General features: G+C 44.7%; 2 protein-coding genes across 3 annotated transcripts in view; one reads left to right on the forward strand and one right to left on the reverse strand.

The window, feature by feature from the left end:
- Positions 1-968: 968 nt before the first annotated feature.
- LOC132487416 (cytochrome b-c1 complex subunit 10-like) lies at positions 969-1,139 on the reverse strand. Its single transcript, XM_060095086.1, has one exon. The coding sequence runs from the start codon at positions 1,137-1,139 to the stop codon at positions 969-971; it is 171 nt and encodes a 56-aa protein (XP_059951069.1).
- Positions 1,140-9,223: 8,084 nt separating this feature from the next.
- The window catches only part of SLCO3A1 (solute carrier organic anion transporter family member 3A1), a 320,294-nt gene continuing 312,839 nt past the window's right edge, over positions 9,224-16,678 (forward strand). For both annotated transcript variants that reach the window (XM_060096879.1, XM_060096878.1), the window contains exon 1: positions 9,224-9,592. In XM_060096879.1, the coding sequence (XP_059952862.1) occupies positions 9,413-9,592 (180 nt within the window). In that variant the 5' untranslated portion in view covers positions 9,224-9,412. The remainder of the gene's footprint in view (positions 9,593-16,678) is intronic.

Here is a 16,678-nt window from a genome sequence, read left to right on the forward strand (position 1 = left end):
CTTTTCTTCTGTTTTCCTTGGTTTTGTTTTAAATACATTTTAATTATTTACAGTACACATCCTTTGAAATATATCTACTTTGTCTTGTTTCTATAAAAGGCTCACATGAAGTAATTGTATTCTGTCCATTTCTTCTTATATATCTTTGCTTTATATATCTACATAAAACATATATATTCCTTTGATATCATCACTGAAGACTGCACATTTTTATGCACTCATTGACTCATTTGATATTTTTTGGCCTTGTATCCATGCTTGTATGAATTTTATAATAATACCTTTATTTTTACTTCATTTCTATTTTTCTAGTAAATCTTTATTCATTCTTTTATTTTTAATCTATTTGTGTCTTTTCTTTTGGATATATTTCTTATGATTAGGCCACAGTTGGATTTTTTCTTAACCCAATCCTGAAGTCTTAGTATTTTAATACACAAGGTTAAATCATCTAAATTTATTGCTATAACTGTCCATCTACTCATCCTGGATAATCATGTGGGATATCTGGGGGTTTTGCTCAGGCAGGGTTCAGAGAACCTGAGTTTGAACACTGACATGAGAAACAGCCACAGGCATGAAAACAGACAAACTCACACTTGGTCACAGGCAAGTTCATCTTACAAAGAAAGGAACATTCTAAACATCAAGTTTGTGCAATCGATCAGAAATCTAGAACAGGAGCCAAATCAAAAAAGTTTTAAAAGATCAGACACAACTGAGGAGTGGGTTCAGGAAACAGGGCTAGGAGAGCTTCCCTGAGGTGGGGCACCAGGGAGATTCAAGCGTTCTCAATCCCTTACTGTAAGTGATAACGAAGACAAAAAGTACAGCAACACCAATCAACATGTCGATTTTTTTTTTTTTAAACTTCGAGGTCCATCCCGAGAGCGTGGGCTGTTCCAGAGGCAGATGGAAGGAGGCAGCACCATCAGATAACAGAGGGGCCTGGGGGGTGGTCAGTTTAATTAATCATCCTTCTTAAACTTGCCCTTGATGTAGGTCACCCTGTCCAGGATCAGCCGCCAGTCGGTGGACCACGGCAGCCCCACAGTGCCCACGGCACCCCACGTGCCCACAGTGGAAATCCAGTTTCTGGCCAGTTCACAGGCGTGCAGGGCAAGGAACCTGCTCAGCATCTCAGCACCATCCCAGCTCAGGGTGACCCAGTCCCCACTGGCTCGGGTGCCAACAACTAATTTTTTTTTTTTTTTTTTGATTTATGCTTAGGCTAAGCACTGGACTAATTTCTTTAGACAAAGATTTCCTATAATCCCCACAACTACCCTGTGAAGTACATGTTATTCAAGTTTTACAGACAGGAAAAGAGAGGCTCTGAGCAGGTGAGTAAATTTTCCAGACCAACATTAGTAAATGATAGAACCACTTTCAAAAACCAGATTTCCCTGACTCAAAAGACCTTGATTTGAACCACTGTGTTATTCCGTTTTCTTCCCAAAGTACAATTTTTCTTGGTTTTTATTTTCCCCATTTTTACAAGCATACATTCTATTATGAATTATTCTAATTAGGTTTTTCAAAAATCACACTTGAATACATAGGTTCTCTAATTATCAAATTCATGAATAATATAATAATTTGATTCCTTCTTCTATAAGATGAGGAATTTAGTACACTTCTAATTCCCCACATACCCATCTTTCCTCCATTCTTTGGCAATATCATTTGGAATTATAAAGCTATTTATTATTAGTTTTATTTTTAGTTATTTTAAGAAGTAACAACAACAACAAAAACTTTCCATCTGTACCAATATTCTATTTACAGAATTTTTAAAAACTTAATTCTATACATTTAGCTCAGACTGTCACAATGTTTTTGAACCCACTTTTGCTATTCTTTAGTTTTTGTCTTTAATTAATATGTTGTTCCATTCAAACCTGTCTTTCCATAAACTTTACAAGAAAAGTGCATGGATGGTATCTTTTTTGAGTTCCTGATTAGAATAACTAAGAATGTCTTTTTTCTTTTCTTTGCAAATTAACATTTCAGCTTGAGTCATAAGCATTTTCTCTTAGTACCATTTAGACTTTGCTCCATTTTTATCTGGCATTCAGTCATGTGATACATTCTCAAATCACCCTGTTTTCATTTGATGATAAGTGACTTTAATGTTTTTTCTGGATATTTATAGAATTAAAAAAATCCTTTATGTTCAAACAAATTTGCTAGATTTTATCGAATTGTGCATCTTTCTTCAGGCAAATTTTGCCTGGACATGGTACGCTATTTTAAATTGTGCATTCTACCTCTTTTTTCAGCTTGAAAAATTTTCTTCCATTATTTTTCTTCAATATTGCAGCAACATCATTTATTCTGGTTATATCTTCCTTGAGGGGGTCCTTCTTATCCATATATTAAGTCTTTACTTTTGATCTACCAAATCACCCATCTTTTCTCTCATCTTTTTTATAATCTTTTTTGTTTCTTTTCTCTATATTGAGAGAAAATTTCTCTAGCTTGATTCTATATCATTTGTTTGGGTTTTCTGCAATTTTGATTCTTATCTTCAAAATCAAATTTCAATCCCACAACTTTAGTTTTGGTTTATGTGATTCCACATCTTATCTGTCCCACTTCCTTTTCAAATTCAGCTAGAACCTGAAGCATCAGGTGGGAAAGTGTTACTTTTTCTTGTGTTTTCACTCATTTTTTCTCTTCCCAATACTAGTAACTGACCACTCTGGTCCTGGCTCTTGCGGGGGGCAGAAATATGGAGATGAAAGACACTAATCATTCTAGACAGGGAGAAGTGCAGTGAGTGTCCTCAACAGTGGGAGAAATGCTAGGGCAGAGGCTGGCCTAGGTGGTAAGGGGGCAGTGAGGGATTTGGGAGGACAGTAGGGAGAGGGTATTTAAAGGTTTCTTGGAGGAGGTGACACTTTAGGTAGATCTTAAGGTACTAGTAGGTGTAAGCCAGCTGAAGAAAGGGGAGGTAAGGGCAGAGGAAAGGGCAGGTGCAAAAATGTGGAGGAGGAAGAACCATGGTGAGCCCAAGGAACCACAATTAGTTAATTATGGCCAGTACAGGGTGAGTGTGAAGGGCTGGGGATAGTGTTAAGGTATTTTATTAGCTTGCTAGGGCTGCCATAACAAAATATCACAGACTGGGTTGCTTAACAACAGAAATTTATTTCCTCCCACTTCTGGAAGCTGGAAGATCTGAGATCAAGGCATCAGCAGGTCTGGTTTCTTCTGAGGCCTCTCTCCTTGACCTGCGGGTGCTGCCCCTCTGTCTTGTGTTTTCTGTGTCCTTATCTCCTCTTCTTATAAAGACACTAGTCCTATTGGATTCGGGCCCACCTATATGACTTCACTGTACTTTAATTACCTCTTCAATGGCCCTGTCTCCAAATACAGTCACATTTTGAGGGAATGAGGGTTAGGACTTCAACATACAAATTTTGGGGAGTGGGGCACCAATCAGCCCACAACAGGCAGACAGAGATTGGACAGCCTTCTTGTTCAGTGTGTCACACCCTCAGACTCCCTTACCTGTCATTCCATAGGGGAGGAGAAGGCCTGCAGGAGCTGGAAGGCGGTATACGGGGAGGGCCGTAACCTGAGCAGGGGTGCTCCTCCTCTCTCCTCTGTATATGATTTCTCTATTATTCATACTCTAGATTCAGTGGCACGCTGCACCTTGTGGATTTTCTTTCCTGGTCTTCATATATACTCACCAGGAACCCTTTATACATATGAACAAGTTCCATTCTGAGAGTGCGTTCGTAAGTCCAATCTGTTCGCAAGTCCAACAAAGTTAGCCTAGGTACCCAACTAACACAATCGGCTATATAGTACTGCACTGTAATAGGTTTATAATACTTTTCACACAAGTAATACATAAAAAAACAAACACAAAAAGTAAAGAAACATTTTAAGTCTTACACTACAGTACCTTGAAAAGTACAGTAGTACATTACAATAGCTGGCATACAGGGTTGGCATCAAGTGAATAGGCAAGAAGAGTTACTGACTGGAGGAGGGAGAGGAGGTGGGAGATGGTAGAGCTGAAGGGTCATCAGCAATAGGAGATGGGGGGCAAGCTGAAATTTCACTCACACCTTATGTGATCAGACATGTGAAGGCACATTTGCATCTTTGAAAGTCCGCAACTTGAAGGTTCATATGTAGGGGACTTACTGTACACTTGATTTAGGGTTCAGTGGCACAATGCACCTTGTGGATTTTCTTGCATTGTCTTCATATATACTCTCCAGGAACTCCTTATCTTTTAGATCAATCAGAGAGTTAATGCATTGCATTGCACCGTGCCTGCCAAGGGTACACAGGCCTGGAGCTCACTTCCCCTCAGGAAGGCGGACAGCTATGGCCACTTTCTGCCAGGCTGGGAATCTATGAAACTCTTGACATGATATTAACCTCTAAGTCTCCACCTTCCTTGGCTGGAGATGCTCTGGGGCCCCCTAAACACTTTCAGTGCTGGCTAATTTCATGTGCCCACAGTTGCTGTCAGTACCCATCCTTAAAATACAAAGGTTGGAGTGCATTTTTCAGAGACTGGGAGCAAAGCTGGGATCTTCTCTTTTTCTGAGAGAGAAAAGTAAAAGCATGATGTCAGTGAAAGGGGCTGATTGGGACAAGGTCTGCTGCAAGAAGGGTGGGCACAGTTGCTGCTGGGGTGGAGAAGTGGGTCCCTGGGGAGAGTGCCTTGAAGGAAGTTTTCTATGAACCTGGACCCCTTCTGGGTTGTTTTCCTGTCCTAATCAGAAGTACCAAGCTTCTTGGCAGGAGGCCTGTTAGACCCTGAGCAGGACAAATGCTCCTTTATTTTTAAAGTAAGATACTTTCTCTACCCTTAAGAAGCTAGCAGTCTATTTGGATAAACACATTCTATTTACATAAATATCAATAGACAGTAGCAAATGATGAGCTACCCAAATACAATAATATTGGTACATGTTTGTCTTACTCCTTCTCCTTTATCTCAAAACTCATTTTCCATAAATATAACACATTTCTAAAAACCAAGTTTTCTCATACCTATTCTTCAATTTTCATTAGTTTTTTTTCTTCTGTTTCTGCACTTGGATTTTGGATTCATCCTTTTTTAAATTGCATCCAAACTCATGTTTATCCTTTTAACTTCTTTGCTGAGTTTTAGGATATATTCAAATTAAGACATATAATTAAAAATATAGAACTAAGATTATAGAAAGCAGCAAATGCAGGCTATATGGTAGAAAGGCATATGGATCAGGCTAATTGGAAAGTGGAGGTGGGGGGGGGAGAAAAACCCTGAGGAAGAGGAAATAAGCTTCAACTCAGCCCAAATATTAGTTTCAAGCCAGAGAAGTTGGCCCAGCCCCAATTCTATCCTTGGTTGAACACAATACATGATTGGTGTATTTTCAGAAAAAGAAAAGAAAAATCCATCCATAGGGTGAGGATCTAAGCATCTATTTTGCACTCCAGTGACAATCAGAAATCATTCTTTGCCTTTATTTTTCAACTTTGTATTTGCCTGTGAACAAAACTGAAGCTGGCAAAAGATGGTTCATGTGAATTACTTGGACAACAGTTTCTCCTTGTGTGGAATTACATTGAGGCTGCTTGCTGTGAAATCCTGACACAGCCCAGTAACAGTGGAAGACATTGTCATTTTTTTTTCCATGTCCATGAAGTTAACCCACTTCTCTCCTACAGAAATGAATTGATGGTCCTTTTTAAAGTAAGGGAGAAAAGCTCTCCAAATCTTAATCACTAAGCATATACATACAGTTTATTAATATTTTAGAATCAAAAGCCAGTTTATCTTCCCATGTCACCCAATCTTCTTTATGCTTCAGATTTCCTGAGTACATTGCAGCATCTCAATGTTTGGAATACTTCTAATAGTCAGCGAAGTAAGGGCTCATGGAATCAGAGCCTCAGCTAGCAATATTTTCATCTAACTTAGAACAGTCACCTAGCCCAGAAAAGTAGTTGAGAGACTAAAATAATCCCAAGGGTTCTACAGTCATTCATACTGACCAGTTCTAAACCCATCATCCACCACTAGAGGGATAGAGGAATGAAAAAGTTTCCAGCCTAGAAATGGTGGCTAAACCATTTCTCCAAGGCAACATTCGAGGTCGCCCAGTTGGTGGGTGGGGTTTAAGCTCGTGTTTGCCTTGCTCATCACATGATGGTCAACTGTCCATTTCAGAGGCTGGTTGGAGGGGGCACCCCAGATCATGGGAGGCCTAAACTCTTTCTTCATCTCCTTCCTCCTTCTCCTAGGTGCTCCCCCAGTTTGGGGTGGAAAATGCAGGTTTTAATTCCTGACACTAGCTGGCTGTGACCTCCAAAAAGCCACTTGCTGCTCTTTCTTTATGAGTAAAACGGGGTTAATAAGATCTGCTCTCCCTGTTGTGAGATTTGAGTGAGACACAGGACATCAGAGCACTCTATCAGCAGTCACGTGTTGTACAGATATGAAGACAGTTACTATTTTTCTGCCTGCTGCCTCTGCACAGGAGAGGAGCCAGGCAGAAGCACCTGCTGCTCGTAAACCCAGCTCCTTATTCCTGGAACCCTCATGTACAGGTAAACAAAGGACGAGCAGGAAGGAAGAGAACTGAACCTGTTAAATTCCTTCTTTCTGACTGTCATGAGGCTAACGCCTGGTTGCCTTCAGGCCGACTTTGATTATTCTTAAGGCTTCAGGCACTGAATTATTTTCATGGCTGTGTACCATAAATTATAGAAGGAATCTACAACCCTAATCCAGAATCCTCTCTCTGACAGCAAAAGAGTTTGAGCTCTCTAAAGACAGTTAAATTTTATGCGAAATAAATGGTTGAAGCTGAAGAAAGCTTGTCCCCCTTTTGGTCTGTACCTGAGGCAATGTAGTATAGACAAAGAGAGCTGGACTTGCATCCAAGTCCTGTCCCTTTTGAGCTGTGTGACACCGGGCTAGTATTCTACATCTCTGAGTCTCCATTTATAAAATAGGAACAATATGAGTCCCATCCTCCCCAAGAGACAGATCACTGGGTGATAAGCAAGATAATATATAGGGAGTTCAGAACTGGGGCTGTGATAGCAGACACCTTGGTTTCAAAGGCTGGCCCTGGCATTTACTGGATATGTGTGACATTGGTAAGTTTAGTTAACATTTTGGGGCCTGGTTTCTTATTTGTAAAACAGGGCTAATAAGAGTGTCTAGTTTAGAGGATGGTTGTATGGGTTAAGTTGTAAATGTGGGTGAAGCACTTAGAACAAACGGTGCTTGGCCAGAGTCAGCACACAACAAACATTAGCTCTTGTTATAACAAAGTATGTAAATAAGACTCGAAGACTATACCACACTTTGGAAGCTATTTCAATAGCGACAGGATCACTGTTCAGAAACAAGTAAACAGTCTTAGCTCAGCTTTGTAGCTCACAGTTTTGGAGGCAGGGAAGGGAGCTAGCTCATCAAGGGTCTTCTCAGGAAAAAGTGATGAGGCGCTCTCATGATGCCAGAGTGATGGAGAGGACCAAGGGCGTGAGAGGAAAGATCTCATAGAAAAGTTGGCTATGAGTGAGGGGAGGGTGTAGGGAGTAAGGGAGGGGCTGCAGTAAGGTGGTAAACTCTTGGGGAATGATATAGCTGATAATGACAGGAATCGGGGAAAATGGAAAAAGACCTCTGTGGTGGAAGCCAATTCACATAGGAGACAGCCCAGACAAGGGGAGGGGAGCATCTGAAAGGGACACCAAGCCTAGGTGAGATCATGTGTGGAACCACAGGAGGATGCAGCAGTTTATATTTAGATGGTATGGCAAGACAGCACCCCCTACCATTACACTATCCGTTCTCGTTCAAGTTCTTTGGGAGTAAGCAAAAATTATGAAAGTGTTAATTACTCTTCAATTTCAGATTTAAGCCTGCCTTAGTACACAGGCGCCTAGGAGCGTGGATCATTTTCTTAAACATGACTATTAAGGAAAGGCTTTTCAAATGATTGGTTAAGTCCCCACTGGACCAGGTGGAAGATGCTGAGCGCTTCCTGGTACTTGTCCAGTCCTTTCCAGGCTTCTCTGAGCTTCCGAAAGCTGTCTGCGGACTAGCAGATCCTGTCGGTAGTGCCTTGTGGCACAAACTCCTGGTAATGATTATAAAGAGCGGCTGCCATGGGGCCTGGGCATTCAGGCCAAGGCCAAGGAAGGTGGCCCGGGCCACAAAGCTACGGGAGAGGCAGGGACCAAGGCAGGCCTGTGGCTAATCTCTTCCTGCTGGCTCCAGCCGCACGGCTACATCATTTTTGAGGATGGCCTCCAGGCAGATGACGGGCTGCACAAGGCCCTCTGCTGGGGTCGCTGCGACCCTGCAGCCACCTAGACACCGTGGCTGGGGGCACTTGATAATTTGTGCGGCTCCCGACGGGTTAATGGAACTTCTCTCTTGCTGCGCTTCCGTTCTTTTCTCTCCTTTCGGTCTGGGGCCTTTTAAGCACACACAGAGGCCTAGGGGAGCAGGAGCAGAGGCCAGCAGACTGTAGAAGCCTCGAGCAGCTCTGACCTCTGGCACCTCCCCAAGCCCCAAAGCGCAACATCCGTCCCCAGAAATACCCGGGCGGAGGGGAATGGAGCGCGCCAACCCTTTCCTAGGTACTCAGTCTTCTCTCTCTTCCTAGAAACCGCTCCTCCCCTCGGGTCTAGTGCCCCGATACCGGAGCTCTAGGTCCCCGCCCCGCGGGGGCGCCTCCGCACCCCATCTCCGCGGCCGGAGTTCCTCCTGCAATACCACCCAGTGTCCACGGCGGCGCCCTGAGCCCCGCAGCGCCATCTAGGGGCTGGGTACGGCCTTCCTCCCTCTGGGGCACCCCCTCCCTTACTCCGCAGGGACTCCCCCTCTCCCGCGTCCTTCGGGCAGCGGGACGCTTCCAGCCTCGGCCAAGGGGCAGCGCTTGGCGCCCCAGGCCGGTACCCTCGCACCTGCCCCGGGGCGCACGGGCGGCGAGGAGCGGCGCGGCGGGGGCGCGCAGCGGCGATCGAGGCCCGGGCCTCGCGGTAGAAGAAGGGGAGGCGAGGGCAGGCGCGGCCCGCGGGCGACGGGAACTGGGCGAGGGCAGCGGCGGGCAGCCGCCGGCGGCGAGGCGGCGGCGGCGGGCTGCGCGAGGAGCCCCTGTGATTGGCACAGCCCTAGCCGGAGGAGGAGGCGAGGGGAGGGCGGAGGAGGAGGAGAAGGAGGAGGAAGGGGGCGAGCGCGGCGGCGGCGGCGGCGGCGGCGGCGGCTGCGAGGAGCCGTGCCTTCCACCTTTCCAGCCCCGGCAGGACGGGGGTGGCCGCCGCGGGCCCGGGGCGGGGACAGCACGCAGCCTCGCCGCGCGCACCTCCGCCCGGCAGCGGCCCCGACACCCGGGGCAAGCGGGAAAGCGGCGGCGGCGGCGGCGGGGGAAGGATGCAGGGGAAGAAGCCGGGCGGCTCGTCGGGCGGCGGCCGGAGCGGCGAGCTGCAGGGGGACGAGGCGCAGAGAAACAAGAAGAAGAAAAAGAAGGTGTCCTGCTTCTCCAACATCAAGATCTTCCTCGTGTCCGAGTGCGCCCTGATGTTGGCGCAGGGCACGGTGGGCGCGTACCTGGTGAGTCCCCGTGCCAACTCCACCGCGGAGCCCCTTCCCCAGCGCGGCTCCCGGGTGTTCAGCTGACAGGAGGAGGGGGCAGCCCGGGCGCCGGGGGCAGGCGGGCATGACCTCCGCCCGGCGTGGAGGTTGGCTAGTGGTGCAGAGGCGGCCGCCGGGGGAGCTGCCGGCCCGGGCTGCTGAGCGAACCGGGAGCCGTTGGGACCGCTGATGCCCGCAGCTGCTCGCGCGGCCGGCGGAGGCTGGTGGGGATCCGGGTTGAGCGGGCAGGTGGGCGTGAAACCATCCCTCTCCCGCCAAAGCACAGCCAGAGGGTGAGTCCAGGAGCCCCCCTGCAGAGGAAAGCATCTCGGTTTTCAGGTGACCTGCACATGGAAAGAAAAGCCCGTTAGCCTCTTGAGTCCTCGACTCTGCATTCCATCCTCCGGGAGAACAAATCCATTATGCATCATTTTCTCCGGTAGCTTTCTCCATCCGCCAATTACGGAGGGATTTAACAGTTTAGAGTAAAATGCGCCCAAGTGTGGCCCTGATCCGAGCCGGGACTGCAGGGGTAATATTCCCACTCCGTATCCCGTTAGCCATCTCTCAGCGTCTGGGATAAAGTTACAGTACCTGGAGAGCAGCTGTGAGTTTGTGTAGTTTTTGCTACCCACTCTTAGACCTCAGTTCCCCACCGTGGTCTCTCGTTCCCAAGGGGGTATTGCATCATTGTGCACAAGGTACATCGATTTCATTTGCCTTCTGAGGGGGGATTTTAATGTTCAAATGGTCAGGGGTGCATAACATACCAGAGGAAATAGCTTGTAATGACTCAGCAGTCAAATACCTACTTTACCCGCTGTCTCCTGCCCCGCGCAGGTGGTCCCAACTTGGGTTTTAGAGAATGCACTTCCAGACCCAAGTACGGTCCTGACTAAGCAGGATTTTTCAGAGTGTATAGTAAGACATTACTTGGCCACTGACCTGAAACTGAAATCAAATGTCATAGATTTTGAGTGTTAGTGAGCAAGTTTGATGGAGATAGAATTGGACAAGGTTTTGGCTGTTGGAGAACTACATCCTGCGATAGAACCATGCTCTTTCTTATGGTACCATTAATCCCTTCTTCCTGGCCTTGGGGTGCAGTTAATGAGGGCCAGTCGCTGGGTGCCCTGTACCATTCATAAACAGCCTCCTAAGAATTGGGACTTGCTGTCAGGGGGAAGTACAACCAGGCTTGGTCTCTTGGTGTGGGATAAAGTCAGTTATGTGGTTACAAGAGAGGGTTGTTCAAATTCAGCTCGGTTCCTGGGGTGACAGACTTACAGGGTTTCTGAAAATCAAATGCATTTTCTTTGCTCCTTGTCAGATGAGAGGCATTTAAATCCCTGTTACTGGCTGCATCCATGACATGCATGCTGCCGGTGAACCCTGTAGCCAAAAGCACATTTTCATTTCTGTTTAGATTTTTGTTTTATAAAATGCACTTGTAGTTCGAATACATAGTTGCAGACAGTACCTGTGGCCTTCGGAGTTTTGGAATTAGGGGATGACCGTGTCTTGGCGGGGGGGTCAGTGCATCAGAGTGTCCTTGGAGGGAATTTGCCCATTAAAATATTAAAATAGAGACATGTATTACTAAGATGCAAATGCACAGTAATAAAAATACATGTAGGTCTGTACTGTAGCATGTACAAAGTGTGTGATACCTAACCAGGGCTGTGTTTATCAACAGCTGCCTCCAGTTTTTAAGTTTTTACCTCAAACCAATTTTGTTCAATAGAATGGATTATTCATGTTCTGTGTAACAGTATCTAATGTTGGCAAAAATTGAATTTTTTGAAGTATACAGAGTGTTATGGGTTTTGGAATTTGTGGACACAGATTTGGAAGATCACCGTTTACAAATAAAAGGTTTTACATCTTAAAAACACCATCAGAACTTTTCACACCATGAATGATAAGGCATGGGCTTGGTTTTAGCTTGCAATGATTTAAGGGTTTTGGAAAGAAAGGAATCTGGGCTTCGATCAGATGAGTGGCCGAAGCCCCTTTAGAAAGTTAAGAATTAGAGGGCTGGTGGATGTTACAGGCAAGGCTGGCCCCGGGAGATAGGAAGTAGACTCTGATCCCAGAATGGCTGAGTGGCAGGCAGAGGAGGAATTGAGTCCACCTGGTGGGGATCTCCCGGCATTTCCTGTCTGGGCTAATGGAGAGCCTGGTTTGAGGGGTAGGGTAACTGGAGTCAACAGGTGACTGTCAGAAAGCAGATGGAGGCCTAGGAGAGGACGGGCTTAGGAAGTTGAATGCATTGTTATTACTTAGAGTGGAGGCATCAGGTGCTCAGGTCTCTGCCTTACTCCGCTGCTCTTGGCTCTCCATCGCCATCTGAACCTGATGAAAATAGTTTGCTTGTCAGGGTTGACTGAATCGGCTTGCCATGGGTTTTGCTCTTTTGGGCCTTTTGGGCATTTTCTCTTCATCTGTTATTTGGGAGGTAGAATTAAAAGTTTGTTGTTTCTTCAGTGATGTGAGACTTCTTTATGGCTAATTTGAGAAGGAAACATTGCAGGATGTTCCCAGGAAAGGCAATTTTCTCCATTCATGGTGGTTTTCTTAAGAAACCTGAGAACCTGTGTTTGTAGGCCATCACACACACAAGGTCCATGTGCAAGGTGTGTTGTATGGGATCTTTACACTGGCAATCAGCCTGCCCCTCTGAGGAAGCATTTTCAGATACCTGATGAAGGGCACACCTTGAGGCCCTGCCAACACTGCTTACTTTCGGGGAGAGAAGGGAGCTTGCACATTCTCTGCCTATGACTTTACTTCCTATCTGAGTCCCAAGTCCACGTAGTAGCTACCTTATTCTTTCGTCTTTCCAGGTGCCATTGTTTTCATATGAGGAGGCTTCATTTCATTGCTCCGTTTTCTTTCTGAAAAGACAGATTCCCTAGTGTCTTCGCTGACACTGGTATAAGCTGCCCAACTGCAGAACTGAATTAGAAGTTGCCTGTGATTTGAGAAGCAACTTTGAAGAGCTGGAGAGAGAGAGAGAGAGAGAGAGAGAGTGTGTGTGTGTGTGTGTGTGTGTGTGTGTGTGTGTGTGTGTGTGTGTGTGTGTGTTTCCCCTCAAGAACCAGCCCAAACTCAAGGTAGATCTATATAGGAGAAAGCCAGCAATTGTTAAGCTAGGCAGGGGACCGGCAACTTTTGGCCTGGGTGCTGGGGTCCCCTGGGGAAATACAGAAGGACTTTGATCCTGACACCTAAAGTTGATGATGATGATAATATAGATAAGGTGACCTGGGTGCAACCTGGGCCAGCTGTGGATTCTGAAATCTCTTACCCTTGCCAGTGTTTTAACTGGAAATCTTGCTTCAGATAAGACAACAGTCACAGAGATGGTCTCTTGTAGTCACTTAAACTGCCTGACTGGCTAGGAAATATTTTTTTTTTCTGCCTAAGAAGAGGGACCAACACTTCCCTGGTGGTCCAGTGGGTAAGACTCCACGCTCCCAATGCAGGGGGCCCAGGTTCAAAACCTCGTCGGGGAACTAGATCCCACATGCCTGCTGCAACTAAGAGTTCACATGCTGCAGCTAAGAGCCCACATGCTGCAACTAAAGATCCTGCATGCTGCAACTAAAACATGCCACAACGAAGATCCCGTGTGCTGCAATGAAGACCCAGTGCAGCCAAACTAAATAAATAAATAAGTATTAAAAAAAATAATAAGTTTGATCGTCACTGTGTGCAGAAGAGAGAATGCAATTTAATTTTCCTCTACTTGGATCTTTGCTTCTGGTGGCTCCAGTCTGCCCTGACCTACTTGCAAGGATGTAACACCTGCTTAAGTCTTGGGCTGTTTGGAGAAGGCACAGGCATATGGGAACTGAACAGAGAGAAAGTTGTTTTGTGTGCACTTGGTGTTTGGGGGAGACCCACTGAGATATTCCAGGCCATTCACTGAGGGTAGCCCTTCCTATAGAGGTTTGTGTGTGTTCTCAAATGAGTGAGGACTGGAGGTGATAAGGATGTGTGCAGGAAATTAAGACCTCGGGGACCTCTGCGCTATTATGGATGAGGCTCAATTGCAAACACATTTGAATTTCCTCAGGATGAAAACTTAAAAAGGCCAGTTTAGTCTCTGGGTGGGGCACACAGGAGGTTCCTATGAACCAGTAATAGGCATGTCCCTATCTTTTTTTTTTTTTTTTGCAGCTTGTTATTAAAATAAAGTTTATTTTTTAATTGAAGTATAGTTGATTTACTATTTATTAAAATAAATAGTTTATTTTTTATTGAAGTATAGTTTATTGAAGTATAGTCTAGCTTTTATAGTTATTAAAATAGTTTATTTTTAACTGAAGTATAGTTTCAGGTGTACAGCATAGTGATTCAGTTATACATATATATGTTATACATACATATATATATATTCTTTTTTCAGATTTTTTCCCTTATAGTTATTACAAAATATTGAGTATAGTTGCCTGTGCTGTACAGTAGGTCCTTGTTGTTGATCTATTTTTTATACAGCAGTGTGTATATGTTAATCCCAACTTCCTAATTTATCCCCACCCCACCCCATTTCCCTTTGGTAACCATAAGTTTGTTTTCCATGTCTTTGAGACCCTGTTTTGTAAATAAGTTCATTTGTATCTTTTTTTTTTTGAGTCCAAGTATAAGCGATATTATATGGTACTTGTCTTTGTCTGACTTCCTTCACTCTATTTAGAGTTATGTAAAAATGAAGTCTGAGGTTTTGGTGACAATGTAAGGAGACGAATGACTGACTGTGTCAACAAGGTTCCATCTCACTGCTTTATAGTCACTTTGTTTCTAGGCTTGAGAACATTCAGTGGGCTTGCAATTAATGGCTGAGGTGAAACAGCTGGATTTCTTCTTTTTCTGTTTTTTTCCTAAAGGAGCATCATTTTGAAGATGTTTTTCTGTTTTTCTTTTGCATATCTAACCCAGAAGCAGACAGCTGAGAGACATTTTTAAAGTCCTTGTCAAATTAGTATGATGACTAAGGCAACTGTATTTTCTTTAATCAAATTATTTTACACACTTATGGTTACTCAAAGTGACAAATTCCCTGCCATTTGCATAATTACTATATAGCCCCAGGTAGGAAGAAATAAAATTACCCTGATTTTTTTTTTCTTATAGCTTAGTTGAAAATGTTTAGCTAATAATCATTTAGGGGAAAAAATTGTTTCTGAAAATTCCTTTCAACCAGCTTTGTGTACATACCTCAGTTTCTGTGGAGGTTTCCTCTTGTGTGTTTAGCAGTCGAAGAAATGGAATTAGTTGTGAAGTGAGCAAGAGCTCTTTCCTGAACTGGGTAACTCTCCCCATTTCAAATTTAGATACCTTACAAAAAGGGTGGCCCAGAGGCCTCTCCACAGCGGCCCTGCCTTGCTAATCAACCACTCAGCATTTAAACTCATCTTCTCGCGGGCTGCCCGAATGGTGTTTTTCTCTATGAGGCTGCAGAAGTTTCCTCTAGTTACCAAGGCCACCTGAGCAAGAGGGTCTGTGACTTTCTCTTGCTCATCTTATTAAAGCAAGCTTGGGGGTGCTGCCTTGTCCAGGGACCAGGTTCACTTAGTATACTGACTGGCCAGGCATGAGTAAGTGTAATGTCGCAAAGTCGATGAGGATATAGCTGCCTTTCCTATAGAAGTAGGCCTGGAAAAAAGAGAAAAATCTGTGAATGTTATTGGCTGGTTGCAGAAAGAGAGCAAAAGTTGACATTGGTTTCAACGTCTGTGCCAGGCCTCCTGCAGAGGCTGTGGGAGCCACAGGGACTCATGCTGAGCTGCCCATGGTCCTTGGATTCTGGGGGTCAGGGCCCGCCAGGTGACTGGGCAGGTGAGTGTGTACGAGGTGCTGAGCCCTTGCTGCGGTGGAGAATTAGACTCTGGACCAGCGCCATTTCTCCAGTACCTTACTTCCAACTTAACAAACACGTTTAACTTGCACATATTTAACTGCACACACCACTGAATAACCGTGTTCCTGTGAAGTAGAGTCAAAATACTTATCACTTTACTCACCTGTATCTTGTCATACATGTTCCCTATTATATTCTGTGCATTTGTGTGCATTATCTATTTACATACATGTTCTTGTAAAGAGTTACATTCACCAAATATAGTATGTTGTCCTTTTGTGGGGGGGCGGTTAAGGGACATTCAGTGGTAATTCTGATTATATGGTTCCTATGTGGATTTATTTTATTTTATTTTTTAAACTTAAAACATTTCTTTTTTGGCTGCACCTTGCGCATGTGGGATCTTAGTTCCCTGACCAGGGATCAAACCCAAGCCCCCTGCAGTGGGAGCGTGGAGTCTTGACCACTGGACCACCAGGAAAGTCCCCCATGTGGATTTAGAACCCAGTCTACAGGTGAAGAATCGTCACCTGTATTTTATTCCCTCTCAGAGATGCCGTTGGTAATTTGTAGGCCAGGACGACAGCATCCTTGTTCTTTGAATTTAGTTTTGTTTTCTGTTTCTCTATATGTAGCTGCAAAAGAGATGATACACAGGAAGAAAAGTGGAATCAGTGACTTCGGTTCATAGGATAAGTGAATTGATGTGGTTCTAAGACACTTGTATTTGATATGACCTAAGTGCTTAGGTGTTTATATGAGATGCAGTATTGCTTAATGATTGGAACTCTAAGTTAATGGTTAAAATTCCCAGGTGGAGAACAGCAAGCACCCATGGCAGCTCTGACTTATTAGATGAGCATCAGAAGACCCAGGATTCATTCCTGTGTCTCCTCTTGCCAGCTCTGTGAGCTTGGGCTGATTACTTAACCTCTCTGTGCCTTGGTATTTAATTTTAAAACTCATAGTGTTTCTGTGAGGGTTAACTGAGTCGGTACATCTAAAGCACTTTGATACTCACATGTGGTGAGTACTCTATAAATGCTAGCTATTATTAATAACAATAACATGGTTATACATATTTACATAAGAGCTATGTAGCCCCAACCAACGAGAAATAAAATTATTTCCATCAAGCTTTGGTCTTGGTTTAGTGAATTGTACATTCAGATCATTTCCTAGTTTGCTGTGCATTTTGT

The sequence above is a fragment of the Mesoplodon densirostris genome, chromosome 4 (genome assembly GCF_025265405.1).
Source record: "Mesoplodon densirostris isolate mMesDen1 chromosome 4, mMesDen1 primary haplotype, whole genome shotgun sequence".
Classification (NCBI taxonomy): Eukaryota; Metazoa; Chordata; class Mammalia; order Artiodactyla; family Ziphiidae; genus Mesoplodon; species Mesoplodon densirostris.

What these genes read in the sequence shown, in the direction of transcription:
- LOC132487416 (XM_060095086.1), bottom strand. Translation starts at nt 1,139, where the DNA reads ATGCTGAGCAGGTTCCTTGCCCTGCACGCCTGTGAACTGGCCAGAAAC.